The sequence below is a fragment of the Centropristis striata genome, chromosome 6 (assembly GCF_030273125.1).
Source record: "Centropristis striata isolate RG_2023a ecotype Rhode Island chromosome 6, C.striata_1.0, whole genome shotgun sequence".
Lineage (NCBI taxonomy): Eukaryota > Metazoa > Chordata > Actinopteri > Perciformes > Serranidae > Centropristis > Centropristis striata.
In genome coordinates, this window is record NC_081522.1 from 18,787,454 (window position 1) to 18,801,860 (window position 14,407).

Sequence of the window (14,407 nt, forward strand, 5' to 3'; positions counted from 1 at the left end):
TTGCAGTACCTTTAGAGTCTCCCTAATGTCGCCATACAAATGGTTATTATCAAGAGTGTAGCATGTTTACCACATTGCCTGAAGTTGCAACAACATTGCTTTTGAATTGTTGGGTACTTGAAGATCCTTAAAAGAAAGAGTAGCGTAATTTCCTGGACGTTATACGGGCAGTTTTATGTTATCGTCAAATGTTACTACAACTATAATGCAGCTACTTTAACTGAGCAAAGCCAAAGGTGTATGAGTCATTTAAGCTAATATTATTGAGATTTGTGTTTGTGTTTTACCCTCTTGTAATTCCACCTAGTCCTTTGTGGACTGTAAATAGGATATCTCAGAGTTGTGAAGAAATAAATACAGTCTATATACTCCAAACACACAAAGGCGTTCAAACGGTGCCCTGCTCTCAGATTGTTAACACGTCCTCATTTTGCTCAGTTCAGCTGCACAATAGTAGACTTCCAGAAGCCATCAGTCATTTGATAAAAGGGTACCTCAGTTTATCTGATGATTAATGGGGTTTTAGTGCTCTCTGTAGAGCCGCGGGCTACTTGAACTCTGCAGCCTGACCTGCAAGGCTATTAAAGCCAGTGGAGATCAGAGAAACATTTTACTGCTGCTAATACAAAGAGGTGATGTGACCTTGGCGGTGACAGTGTTGTTCAAATGGGACATTCACTGATATCATGCAAGCGCACTTTCAACACAAGATGCATGCAGAAATAAATTTTTTGTGCATGATCACATCCATATAACAACCTGCTCGCTTAATGCTGACACAGCACATTTATGTCTAAATGTCCGGTATGTTTGTCCAGCTTGCACTCAATGCAAATCAAATCAACAAATATATATCCGGTGGTGGAAAAAGTATTCAGATCCCTTACTTAAGTAAAAATGCCACACTGTTAAAATGACTCCACTACAAGTAAAAGTACTGCATTCAAAACTCACTTAAGTAAAAGTACAAAAGTATCAGTATCAAAATGTACCTAAAGTATCAAAAGTAAAAGTACTCGCAGAATGGCCCCACTCAGATTGTTATACATTTATTTCCAATACATTTTTGGGTTGTTATTATCGATGCATTTATGTAAGCAGCATTTTACAGTTATCCAGGTAGGGCTAATTTTAACTACTTAATATCCTGTTATGTGGTTAAATTTATAAACATGCATGATAAATTTAAATTGATCATATTTTACATGTTAATCCTTGACCTGAAAAATAACTAAAGCTGGCCGCTAAATGTAGTGGAGTAAAAAGTAAATTTTTTGCCTCTAAAAGGTAATGAATCATTAGTTTAAAGTTACATATGTGGAAATACTTGAGTAAATTACAACGACCAGAAAATTTTATTTAAGTAGGCCTACATTACGTGAGTAAATGTACATTCTACCACTGTATGTATGTGAATGTATATTGCCCGAGTTGTTGTATTTCATTGCAGTCTCCACACAAGTCACAGACTTGCATTGTGTTCTTTGAAAGTCATTGATAAAACCACCTTCACTCACAGCGTCTTGAGACGAGCTTCTTTTGCTGGCTCATAGCCCTGAGCAGCATTGGAAGCTCTCACTCTGGGACACAGGGGTGCACAATCAACCTTCATCTCATCTCTCCTAAGAAAATATTTTGCCTTTATTATCCTTTGAGCAATTACAAGACAGGCTTAATATCCCCAAGGAACATTTCTTTGAATACCTACAATGAGGCGTTCCATATCTTCTGATGTAACTGCTTCACCAATTAGCCACCTTTATAATGATTTTTATTTTTGAGCATCAAAACTGAGATTTTGTTCTATACACTGCTGTGTTTGTGATATGTTTGAGCTGCCAAGTATAGCTTGGGGAGTTGAAAAAAAACACATTCTGTACAATGTACATGATACATGATGTGCCATATGTTTTTCTTTCAAGTAAGTCCATTAGATCATGTAGCGAGCACACATAGCGAAGTTCTAAAGGCGAAAACGAATGACATTGCCAGAAGCAAATTTCAAATTGGCTAGAGAGGAAAGCATGCTTTAGTGTGTGTGTGTGTGTGTGTGTGTGAGTCATTTTCAAGGGTACTCCGCCAGTTTACGACAGGGAAAGGTCACCTATGTAGCCAGCCCCACAAGCAACTGCTCTTAATGCTAACTAAATGGGTGTTGGCAAATAGCCTTTTAAAAATTGCTGAGCTTCCGTTTCTCAGGTCAGGGAATCTTTAAAATATATATAATAGGGTATAAAGTAAAAAAAGTGGGGTTATGTTAGCATGAATACAGGTGCATCTCAATACATTAGATTATGATGGAAAAGTCCATTTCCAGTAGTTCAAGTCAAATAGCCCCAACCAAGTATTGAGTGCATATAGATGGACATACTTTTCAGAGGCCAACATTTACATATTAAACATACTTTTTATATAATTAGAAGAAATTAAATAAATTAAGACATGGAATGTTTCATTCTGTGTGTTATGGATCTATATAATGTGTTATTTCCACCTTTTAAATTGAATTACTGACATAAATAAACTTTTCTATGATATTCTAATTTATTGAGATGCACCAGTAAATGAGTGAAATGGATCATGCCTGCAGTTCATATGGGTACAATGTTCCAGACACTGAGTCTGAAATAAGCAATGAACACCTGCTGACTGCTGCTTGTAGTCTTTTAAGGACATAATAAAAATGTACATCAAATTATAATTTATTCTCAGTAAGATTACACCATGGAGTGATCACAGAGGAGAGTACTGTTATATTCTTGTACTCCGACTATATGTGTTGTGTTTCCCTAAACTCAAACTGATAATGAGCCAGAGAGACAACTGGGATTGTGCCTGCTGAATTAGTGATCAGTGAATTTATTATAACATAATGTAGTTGTTTTAGTCCTTCACCCCATGCTGCCATTAAATGTCCCTGTGATTAGTGAGGCGCACGCAGCCAACCTAATTATCCAACGCCACAGCCGATCCCTTCGCATGATTACAACAGTTTGCTTCTTATACTGCAATTATGTTCTTTGCAATGGCACAAAGCTATAATTAAAGAGGAAATGCTTTGTGTGTGTGTGTTTGTGTTAATGTTCAGGTATTTACAGTATGTGCATGTAGATGAAACTAACAGAGACTTTTAAAGCTATAACCACATTAGTTGCAGCTCCTCTGTCCACCTCCTGGTAAACACCATTCTTCTACATCCAGTTTTCTGTCTCAATAGGACAGAGAAATCCACCTTCATTCTATTTTGCTGTTAACAGTGCTGTTCATGGCTGCAGTACCACAGAGAAAAAAGAGAGGTAAACTGGGTCAGATGACTGTGGTTGTGATTCCATGATGTCAGTAGAGAGAGGTGAGGAATGCGAGACAGTGTGAGATGTGAGAAAAACCAAGAGTATCTATGCTGTTCTGGCGGAATCTTAACTGAAGAAAAATGTGAATTATTATTATTATTATTATTTATTGTCAATACTGCAGAGGAACAATAAATGTTTCCACATATTATTATTAGACCAGGACGTATGGATGTCCCTGTGGGGGAGGCTGGGGGTTTCGGAAGAAGGGATGGAGTGAAAGAATGTGCATTTTTCTAACCAGCAGGGGGCAGTGGAGCTGCAGCTGCAGCTGTGTGCCACTAATGTGTGTGCATATGTTTGTGTGTGTGTGTGTGTGTGTGTGAGGGGAGAGGCTGATGCCCTCTGGTGAGTATTCCCTTCACAGCCTCACTCATGGGCATGTCAGTGTACGACCAGCATACTGTCATGACATTTGAAATGAACACCAGCTGAACACTGATCATGCTCCATAAACATCCTGGATGGAGGAACATATGCATGCATGTGTTTGTGGGTGATCCAGCTCATTTGCATACAGAAGTGTCCAGGGCTCAAGTGTCCCACTCTCCAAAGTCCTCGGAGACTCTGAGACGTGCTCAAGTGTCCTCCAGTGTCTGCATAATCATGAGATTTTATCCCCACATACTGTACATGTGACTTTCTTGAGTTAACCCCAAAAGCTACATCTTTGTTGAGTCTATGGATTTGGTTACTCTTTCTATTTATGATGCATCTTTTATTTCTTTGAGAAAAGCTTTGCAGGGAACACTTCCATTCTCTCACACTTGCGTGCACAAAAACCTGCATGTAAGGGATGGAAATGAGATCTTGGTGTCTGTCATGTGCCTCTGACAGAGATATATGAGAGAATATTGAAAGACGTGTCCTATTGTTTCCCTTGGGTGTGCCGTGCTTGACCTCCCTTGATTCCTTTGTGTCTGCACTGGGAGGGTAGGCTATCTGTATCACAAGAAGCCGCATCACCTGAGTAAATTATGAATAGATTCTTTCACTTTTTCTCCTTTCCTTTCCATTTTTTCTGCCTTTTTTAAAATGTTCTTTCCTTTCATTACTTTGTGTGCTGCGTGCAACAGATGATTCATATTTGTCAGGCAGAGATCCGGTCATCCTAAAATCCACCTTCAGCGCCCTTTCATTCATTTCTCTCCCCTCCAGTTTTCTAAATGTTTGCAGATGAACACTAATAGTCTCCTCTGTATGTGGATGACACGATAATTAATCAAGCACTCCATGCTGGCCAATCCAGTAATGGCCAACAGCTTCTAGCATGCTGCTAGCTGGCAGTAACCAGTTTGTACAACCCTGAAGGGCTGCGAGTTCACATGTACTGTATCTGTGTGTGTGTGCAGCAGTTGTTCCTGGGTGGAAACATTGTAATAATACCAATTTGTGATTTGTGTGTGTGTGTGTGTGTGTGTGTGTGTACGTGTGTGTGTACGTGCACACATTTAGTGTATGGTAATGTGTTTACAGCCCCCTGTTGAATGGGTCAGACTCTGCTATGAAGCTGCTCATTTTATGGTAGTACGCGAAGATATTATGCAGTCTGGGCTCTCTCTCACCTCTGAAGGTTATTGGACTCTTGCCACACATCAAATATGTTCCACTTTTTGGTAAACCTCTCCCTCTTTATCTCTCCCACTGTTTTTTTTTCTCTCTCTCTGGCACACCTCATCACATCTCTCTCTAGCATGGATGGATCACTGGATGGGCCTACTGGGCACAGACCCAAGGGTCCAAAGGGTCAGGCCCCCCCCCCCCCCTGTCCTTCACCTGCACAATGTCACTCATAGGAACCAGGATGAGACTCAAAATGTCTGCAAATTACCAAAATAAATGACACAAAATGACCAACAAAGACACATCTACCAAGAAAACACAAATAAGACAAAATTACGATAAGAGAAACAACTAAAAAAAACACAAAGTTACTGTAAACTTACAAAATAAAAGACACAGAGATGCAAAAAGACTATTACTAAAAAGGGAAACAACGACAAAGACACTAAATAGATCAAATATGATCAAAAACATTTCTACAAAGAGACAGAGAAAGGGAAAAAAATGTACTCCATATATACACAAAATGACCAAGAAAACACAAGACAAAATTACGACAAGAGAAACATAAAAAAAACCACACAAAATTACTGCAAACAGCCAAAAATAAATAACACGTAATGGATAGAAATGACCAAGAGAGACACAAAATGACTACAAAGAGCCATAAAAACCACAAATATGTGTAACATCTACAAACAAAACCACCACCACAACAACAAAACCCAAACCACCCATGCTCTCTAGCAAACACATTTTTGTTAAAAAAATAAACTAGATAATAATTTCTATCAAAGAGGCCGTCTACTGTACACAATGCTCCATGATTTCCAGCCCTTTGTTACAGCATTGTTTAGTTTGATCAGTTGTTTGGGGAGACACTATTAGTATGCACATCCTGTGGAGTATTGGAAGTGATTGCTATCAGGCTGATGGTAAATTTGTGTTATCTAACAGGACTCTTTGATAATTCTCGCCTTAGTGAACATTCCACAAACATCCAGAAGACAAGGAGTTGTTTTGAATTTTGTTTATCCAAGTTGATTGAATTTTGCAGCGCTGCTGCTCTGTGGGTTAACACACATAAATATGCACATAAACACTGTCCTCGTGCACACTAACACACAAGCTCAAACACAAACTAAGAAGACTTCTCATTAATTTCCTTGCAGGGGAGAGGGAGAGAGGGATGTAGGCTGTGAAGGAGTGGAGAAGGATTGATGGGAAGCAGGGAGGTACAGGCAAGGTGATTAAAAACTCAAGCTACAGATGTTTCTGGAACACTTCAAAGTGGTGCGCCTGCCAGTGCCAGCGCTGGGCATGATGCATTATTGAGATGGTGCCCACCTGGCACCTGGCGCTGACATCACATGCCCGGTCCACCTGGCACCACACAGTCATGTGGGTGACACTGTGGGTCACACCTCCCTGCACAAACCCAGCTCCCTGTGTGATGAAGGGCATCAGGGGGAATGGCACACATGCTCAACACAGACCTCAAAGGCACTAAACTGGGGCATGTGCAGTTTGTAAACTTACTTCATGAATGAAAAGTGAGGAGGCAGGACATTCTCTTGTGAAGCATTGCAATGCATTTCCTCTCTTACTTTGCTTGCATATAAACTAAGACATGGCTATGTGTTTGTATTTCTCTGCTACCAACAGAATTTATATCTTAAAAACAATTTTATTTCCTCAACTGGCTTGTAGCTGTCTGTTTATGTTTACTACGCTGCACGGGTTGTGCAATGTTTAAGCAATATTGTGTTTTGTCTTGCGTGCGGAGGGAAGATGAATGGAAATTAAATGACGCACTACAACAATGTAATTTCCTATGCACTAAATTATTGAAATGCAATGATGGCAATTCAGTAGAGTATGTATTATAAGGAATATAAAGGGAAAAAGATGAGGAATCTTTCATGAAATGCTTCAGCTTTGAAGTAGCCCACGGTGTGGTGTTGATGCAATTCCTTCTGCTTAATATTTCAGCAACCCCCTCAACCTTGTATAAAGAATATTTAGAGGTCACATAGTGTGTTTGTGTATGTGTGCATGAATATCTGTGTGTGTTTCTCCTGCATGTGTCCCCTGACACCTGTACTCTCTCAGGGTGTGAGGAACAGACAGAGGCCAGAGCCACAGTCACAGGTCTCAGACCAGTGGGGTGTGAAATGAATCAGAGGGCCAACACACTCTCCCCCTGCTGTACACACACACACACACACACACACACACACACACACACACACACACACTGACACACACATTCACTGTGCAGCTGTATTTCTGTCATGTGTATATGTGAAGAGAAACACAGAAAAAGAATGACCAAGAGACAGAGACCAGAAACTCTCCTGCACTGTTGTACAATTCTTTAGTAAAAAAACCCCACTTCTCCAAAAAAAAGTCAGTATAAATATTTGTGAACATTTTAAAGTTTCTGGAGAGGGATGGTGTTTAAAGTAATGGTGCTTGAGCTTAAATTGTTCAGTTTACTTCTGTCCCAAAGGCTGGATTACCGACCAGGCAATGTTCATGCTGCTGCCCCAGCGTCCAGACCCCCCAGGAGCCCCCGCATGCAATTGCTTTTGGTAATTTGATTAATTTCAGTGTAAAGTACAGGAACATTGTGTGGTCGTCTATATAATTATTATCTTTTTCATATTGTACTCACAGTGCCAGGTGTGTAAATACATCTCAATGTCAACCTACAACAGACTGTGAAATATTTCCAGTGTAGTGCCTAAAACCAGACAGTCATTAATCATTAATCAGAGATGTGGTTTCTTTTCAAGCTGAAAATATATTTTTCATGATGCCATGTCAGAAGTCATTTCTGAACTTTTCCATGGAATACAGCAATACATTTATTCAGGGGCATGTCCAAGGACCATCCCAGAAATCTGTTTGGCCACCCCATTATCCTAAACTATGATTAGTTATCTGCCCTGTCCAAAGCGGGCAACAAGACTTATTTATTAGAATTTTGTTGGGACGTTATACTTTTTGTATGTGGGAAAACAGAAATGGTTAATTAATATTATTCCAGTATGTGTGTGCACATGCATACTTCATGCTGTCCCCTGCATAAATCCATGTCGCCACAGTCAAAAAAAAGTATGGACACAGCATTGCAATTATTATCAGTAATCATGGCAAGTTTGTGCCAGATCTCCAACAAAAGGTGTCAACATATTAACACAATTGAACTTGAAAAGTGAAAGTGAAATGTGAAATATGAAATAATTTGTATTTTCAAAAGGGGGTAATTTATGTTTTTTTTCCACTTCGTGTAATTTATCCTTTTATTGTGTCATTTTGTACTCCTTTTTGCCATTAACAACTTATGTTAAGCTCTCTTGATCATAGCCTGCAACTTTTTTGTGAAAAAAAGCAAATATTCTCCAGCAACAAGAAACAGGGCGGCAGCAAAGGGCGTATTCAGCTCTCTGGTTGGCTGGATCAGCTGCCACTCATCCCTAACGGCTCAGCAGCACCTCCCAAAGACGCACAGCGGCAGTGCAGCCTCCACCGACAATGATATTCAAGGCACTTGCGGCTCGTCTGCAGCGATAGGAGAAAAGAGGAGAGAAAGAGAGAACCTCACCTCCTCAAACAGCGAGTGAGGTAGGGAAAAGAGACAGAAAGCAGGCAGAGAGAGAACGAGAGGAAGAGGAGAAGAGGCTTTGGAGTAAATCGGAGAGACAACAGCGGCTTGGACCTCCAGCGAGGAGTGTTTAATTGTCTGCGCTTTATTGTAAAGTATTTAATTTCCACACACAGATTCGACATGTCATCGTCCGGTAAAGACAACAGCGGTGCCCAACATGCCAATTACGTGGGACCTTACCGTTTGGAGAAGACGCTCGGGAAAGGACAGACAGGTTAGTTGGGACAGCTTGCTCACTGCATCCCCCTTTAATTGCACAATTTATTTTCGGAGCGCTCCGCAGCGAGTTGAAATTTGGCCGGCTGGGTGTCTGCAGGTGATAAATAACTAACCGCTTAGTTACAAACACCTGCCAAGCCTTGTGGGGAATTTTCGGGGTTGTTATTTCTTCGGCGAGCTGACATAATCATTGTTCACACAGTGGGACGAAAAGGAGAGAGAGGGAGAGAGAGAGAGGGGGATTTAGGTGCTTTACATTGGTTTTGCTGGTTATGCGTTGGCGTTGGACTGGGTGTGTGTATCCAGGAGCAGAGCAACGTGGACACCCTCCAACGCCGAAAACGATGACGGCGTGATGGGGCTAAGAAAATGAACTTTTTCATGTCTCCTGTTTGTTTGTGTGTGTGTCCTGTGATTGGAGCACAACGCCGTTAATCCCGATTTGCCTGATACATTGATCTATTCTTAGTCCGCAGGGAGGCAGGGAGGCAGGCGTCTCTCCTATAGGCTCTGACTGCAATACGTGGGCTTCCTCAGATATGGACTAGAGGGTCCCACCTTGGGCAGATTACACCATGAGCTGCCTTCAGAGCTGGAAAGAGCTACACTGATCTATATTAATTTATCCCAGGGGATGTAACTGGGCTTCCTTAATCAGGAGCACATGCTTTATATCAGCATAGACAGCAATGACACTGCAGTTTGTCAAAGTTGCATAGCACATGCACAATTAATGGGAAAAGGGGACATTCTATTAATATTTCATGCTATTTTAGGTGATGCTTGCATGCTGGTATGCATGCATGTGTTTTCTATACAGTCCTGCTGTGGGTGACCATACAGTAAGAATCCTTTGCAGTCAACTACATGAAGCCAGTGGAGCCATGTGAAAGGCAGGCACAGCCCTGTGGAGGCAGGGATGGCAGGAGTGATGCAGCATGCTCCGTAAGCTCACCACCCTTAAAGAGAGAGACGGAGAGAGAGAGTCGGAGACTTTTCCTCTCCTCTCCTCTCTGCTGAGAGATTTTCCTCCCATCTGTTGTCTAAAACGGCTACAATAGGCGTTGCTTCCCCTACCCGGTCCAGCTGGTCATGCTGAGCAGCCGTGTGTGTGCGTTAATGTTTGTGTGTTCTCTACGACAGTATGCTTTTCTTGAAATATTCTCCCCTGTCACTTCATTCACCTGGCGAGTCCCCAGTGTTCATTAATGGAGTTTGTCTCACTGCCTTCCCATGGAGTGTTTGCCTTCATTACTGATGTCCCTCCTTGAGTGTACAGGACATTTGAGGTACATGCACAAATCCCAAAACATGTTGCATCCATGCTCAGTGTGATCTCTCTGCATTGTGATGACTGTAGTCTGATCCAACAGTGTGATGTTCCAGTTTGTTCTTTCATAACAAATACAGTATTAAAAGCACATTGGCTTGTCTCCCTTTCTCCAGCTACTCTTATTTAATCTTGTTGTGTTTACAGGAGGATCTCTCACTCGCAGCCAGACTCTGCTCTCTTTCAGATCGCTCTCAGGAGTATCTAATGGCTGTTTATAGTGGTATAGAGCCGGCACTATGGTCTGCTGCGTACAGACGTTTAATGATATGGTGTCTCTGAGATCATCCAAGGTTCAGGATGTATTAACGTCAGCGTTGAGGCAGGTTTGGATTCATTTGTCATGCTTGCCTCAGATGTCAGACCCATGAAAGTGCAGTAAGCCTCAGGTCAGTGGGATCATGACTTGAGTCAAGCAGTCCGGCCCACACAAGTCAAGCTATTTCGACTCGAAATTCTGTGAATTTCAACGTTTCATTTTGAGAAGACATTTCTAATTAAATGATATTCATTTTGAGTGCTTAGGGCCTGGTTTTTCAATTACATTTTCGTGTTTCAAATGTGCAGCAATAACAGGGCCCAGCATTATGTGTGTGTTCTGTGTTAGAAAAATCATTTGGTTACTGGCGTCTGTGTAGCTAGTCCACGCCAAACCTATTCAGATTAATGACAGCGCATAATATCCCATTCGCCCATTAACCATTCGTTAATCTGTCAGATCTCTTTCCCAGGCCCCACGGAAAGGGTTGGCCTGGCAACCGTGAGCACCCAATGGGCTGGGCTCGATCATGAGTGGCAGCTGGGACCGTCCAGTGGGATAAATCCCATGTGAGCTTTCCCAGGCTGCGTTTGGCTGGTATTATTAGAGCGGAGAAAGCGGAAGGCCTCTGGTTGATCTGGCTGTCCTGCTCAGAGCAGTGGTGCTGTTCCGTGTTCATTAAGTGATTAGGCCTTGTCCTGACACACACACACACACACACATGGCCACCACAGTGGTTCTGGTTTGGCTTCCTGATCTAATCCCCTACACAGCCAAAGTCTCCTCGGCTTTCACTCACGCACTCACGTGGCCCAAAGGTAGCTTGGGCCTGCCCACTCTAGCTTATAAACTGAGCAGCTCTGTGTTACTATATACATTGAAATGCATGGGACAGGTATCACATACAGATCTGCTACAGTGTTTAGTGCACAGTATAAGCAGTCGGATGCATCTCTTTACATTTTTTTCTCGTGTTCACCAGACTTGTCATGTGTACCATTCTCAAGTCAAGTCAAATTTATTTACATAGCGCATTTACAGACGGCTGAGCCGCACCAAAGTGCTTCACATAAAAGTGCAAAAAGTGCAATAAAATACAGAATTGACAAAGGTAAACAAAAAGAAACAAACAAAAAAAACAAAACAAAACAAAATTAAATTTAAAATAAATTAAAAGAAGATGGGATACTTTAAGAAGCACTGTGGGATTACTAGGGGACACTATTCCCTAGAACTTGCCGGAGGAGAAAAACAAACCAAAAAAACAAAAACTTTAATTGTAGGCAAGAGAAAAGAGGTGGGTTTTTAAGTAAGATTTAAAAACATTTAGGGACTGCGCTGCATGGATGTGGAGGGGGAGGCAGTTCCAGAGTCTGGGGGCCGCTACTGAGAAGGCCCTGTCGCCCCTTGTCTTTAGTCTGGACCTCGGCACCTCCAACAGCAGCTGGTCAGCTGACCGTAGAGCTCTGGAGGGGGTGTACCATTCTCTTGTCAGGTGTGCACTGGGGCTGATGGCTTCTATAGATATGGAGTGTCTGCATGGCTGGCTACTGATTGGGACTAAAGTCACAGAATCATTGAGGCCAATTTCAAGCCAAAGACAGTTATTGTGTTATTCTACTTGAATGGCACAAAGTGGTGTTGGATGGTTTGTATAGGACCTGTACTGTATAGGTGCATAGACTACATTTTCATTATCAATTTATCGGCCAGTTATTTTATTTGAGAGGCATATTGTGTGAGAATTACTCAAAATAGTTGGTAGTTTATTTATTTGTAGCATAACTAATCGAGTAGTTGTTCCAGCTGTAATATTGGGTTTGAAATGTGTCAACAGCTGAGCAGTTTCTCCTTGCTCTGTCACACTGCTATATTGCCAATCAACTTCTCTTTCTGTCTCACACTGAATTAGCCCCATGTGCTGCCTGTTAGCTCGTATAAAGCACTATATTTGCCTCCTGAGCCTCTAACCGATGTCACGATGCTGCTGCAATTTGACAGCTGAGGTAACATTTGTTAAAATACAGAACCCCCTTCGAATGTCTCTGTCACAGTAGGGTTTGGAGTAACAGCCTTCACATGTTTCAGAATCTTAAAGCTTTGTTTGACAAAGCTGAAGATTGTAGATTTGTGTTTTTGCCAGTGCAATGACTTAAGACGGGCTGAATCAGTGCTCTGTTCCACTAATGCGTCGGAAAACATTGCCGTGCCTTGCCTTTACTTTGTTCCTGAAGGCTGTCGATTAGTGGAATAGAGGCCTATTGTGTGGAAAACACTGCCAGTTAATCCAGTGTAAGTCCTTGTTTTTTTTTTTTTTTTAGCGAGACTGGGATATTGACAGGCTAAGAGTTGGAGGTTGATGTGTAGGCTCCTTGATTCTTTGATTGACGTTTAGAGAGTGAAATCATCTGTGCTTCGGGGGCTTTTATATTGACTGTTCATCTGACAAAAAAGCTGTCTGTGATGTTGTGTCCTGCTCTGTCTTCCTCTGTTCAGCGCTCTCTGTTTCTGTCTATCTGCTGGAGAGTTCTTGTTCTGGGTTCACCGGGCTTACAAGGCATTTAAGCCAGCATCCAGCTGTTTTTGTTGTCTCCATGTCAGCCGGTGCCTGGCCAGTTTGTTACTCGTTTTGTGAGTTTCACTGTTGCAACATTTGGTTGTCTGTGTGTGTGTATGTGTGTGTGTGTTGAGAGAGAATGAAAATTAAGGCTCTCATTTGTTTCTTTTAATTTATTTACACATGCACACATTAACAGAACTGTTCTGGGAGTCTGGTACATTGCAGAGTAACGTAAAACCGTTAATTCGACGTTGATTGATAGCTGGTGAGTGGGGCATGGTTGATTCAGATCAATGGGCACTCCCAAAGATTTCCTGTCTGGTGGAGGAGATCCATACTGTTTCGCAGCACATGATATTCCTGATGATGACAAGTGAGGAGGGAATGCTCAGTCGATGAAAAACCACTTGGCAAATCCACGGAAGCTAAAGGCATCAATGTGCATATACGTATGCGTGTGTTGCCGGCGAGCGCTGCAGGTGCTCAAACTCCCAGTGACCTGTAGCCTCTGTGCCATTAAAATAATCTTGATACCCGTGTCAAGCTCAAACACAGGTGTCTATCTCCCCTGCGTTCGCAAGATTACCCAGAAAAAGTTGGCAGCTTTGACCTAAAATTGGCGAGCGAGGGAAATAAATGAAAGGCTGCGAAGATAGACCCATGTTTCACTGGGCCTCTTTAGAGATTCAAGTCAGAGAGGCCCTGACCCAGTGGCTGGCTGTGCCGTGTTGCTCCCAGCTGGGTAGCACCCTGTGTTAGCAAGCTGGATCAGAGCTGAGGAGCAGGAAGCCAAGCCTGCAGGCTCTCAGCTGTTAGACTGTCTGGCTAAAGCCAAAGCCCTGCTCCCTGAGCCCTGAAATGTATCCTAAATGGTGGTCTGGGCTTCAGCTGATACATATGTTGTCTATTTGTGAGAATGTGTACCTTCTAATGTGTTTGCATGCATGTAGGAGCACTGTTGCATGCAGCCATTTCTTGGCATGGGTAAGAAACTATGCCTTAAGTGAATTGAACCAGGACTTAGCCTGTAGTCTTTTTACTGTCTGTGACTTTGGCTGAGGTTATATAATGATGATGGTCTCTGTCATTTAGTGCTCCTCTCCTCTTGTGTGCTTCACTCCATCTCTCTCCCACTCTGTCCCTCTTCCCCTGGCCAGTCAAGATTCATACAGGGATTCAGCCATGTGGTAAATCAGACAAGACCTCGGTGGAATTGCATCGATTGGGAGGAATGTATGTAGCCAACGATTTTCAGAGATTAATGATGAGGAAAGAGGTGGAGAACTGGGAGGAGGGGAGGAGAGAGAAGGATGAAGACAAGGCAAAGGAGGAGGAGTAGAAGAAATGAAAAAAAAAAACCTTGAACTGAGAGAAGCGGTCTTGAATGTTGTGAATGCAGTGGAGGTTATTAATTAAGGCAAAGTATTGATCATTCTCTTCATTATTCTCCCCT

The 14,407-nt window shown here is 42.1% G+C and overlaps 1 protein-coding gene across 2 annotated transcripts in view; it reads left to right on the forward strand.

Moving 5' to 3' along the window:
- The first annotated feature begins 8,592 nt into the window (after positions 1–8,592).
- Positions 8,593–14,407, forward strand: part of brsk2a (BR serine/threonine kinase 2a) — a 190,883-nt gene continuing 185,068 nt past the window's right edge. For both annotated transcript variants that reach the window (XM_059334691.1, XM_059334690.1), the window contains exon 1: positions 8,593–8,800. In XM_059334691.1, the coding sequence (XP_059190674.1) occupies positions 8,707–8,800 (94 nt within the window). In that variant the 5' untranslated portion in view covers positions 8,593–8,706. The remainder of the gene's footprint in view (positions 8,801–14,407) is intronic.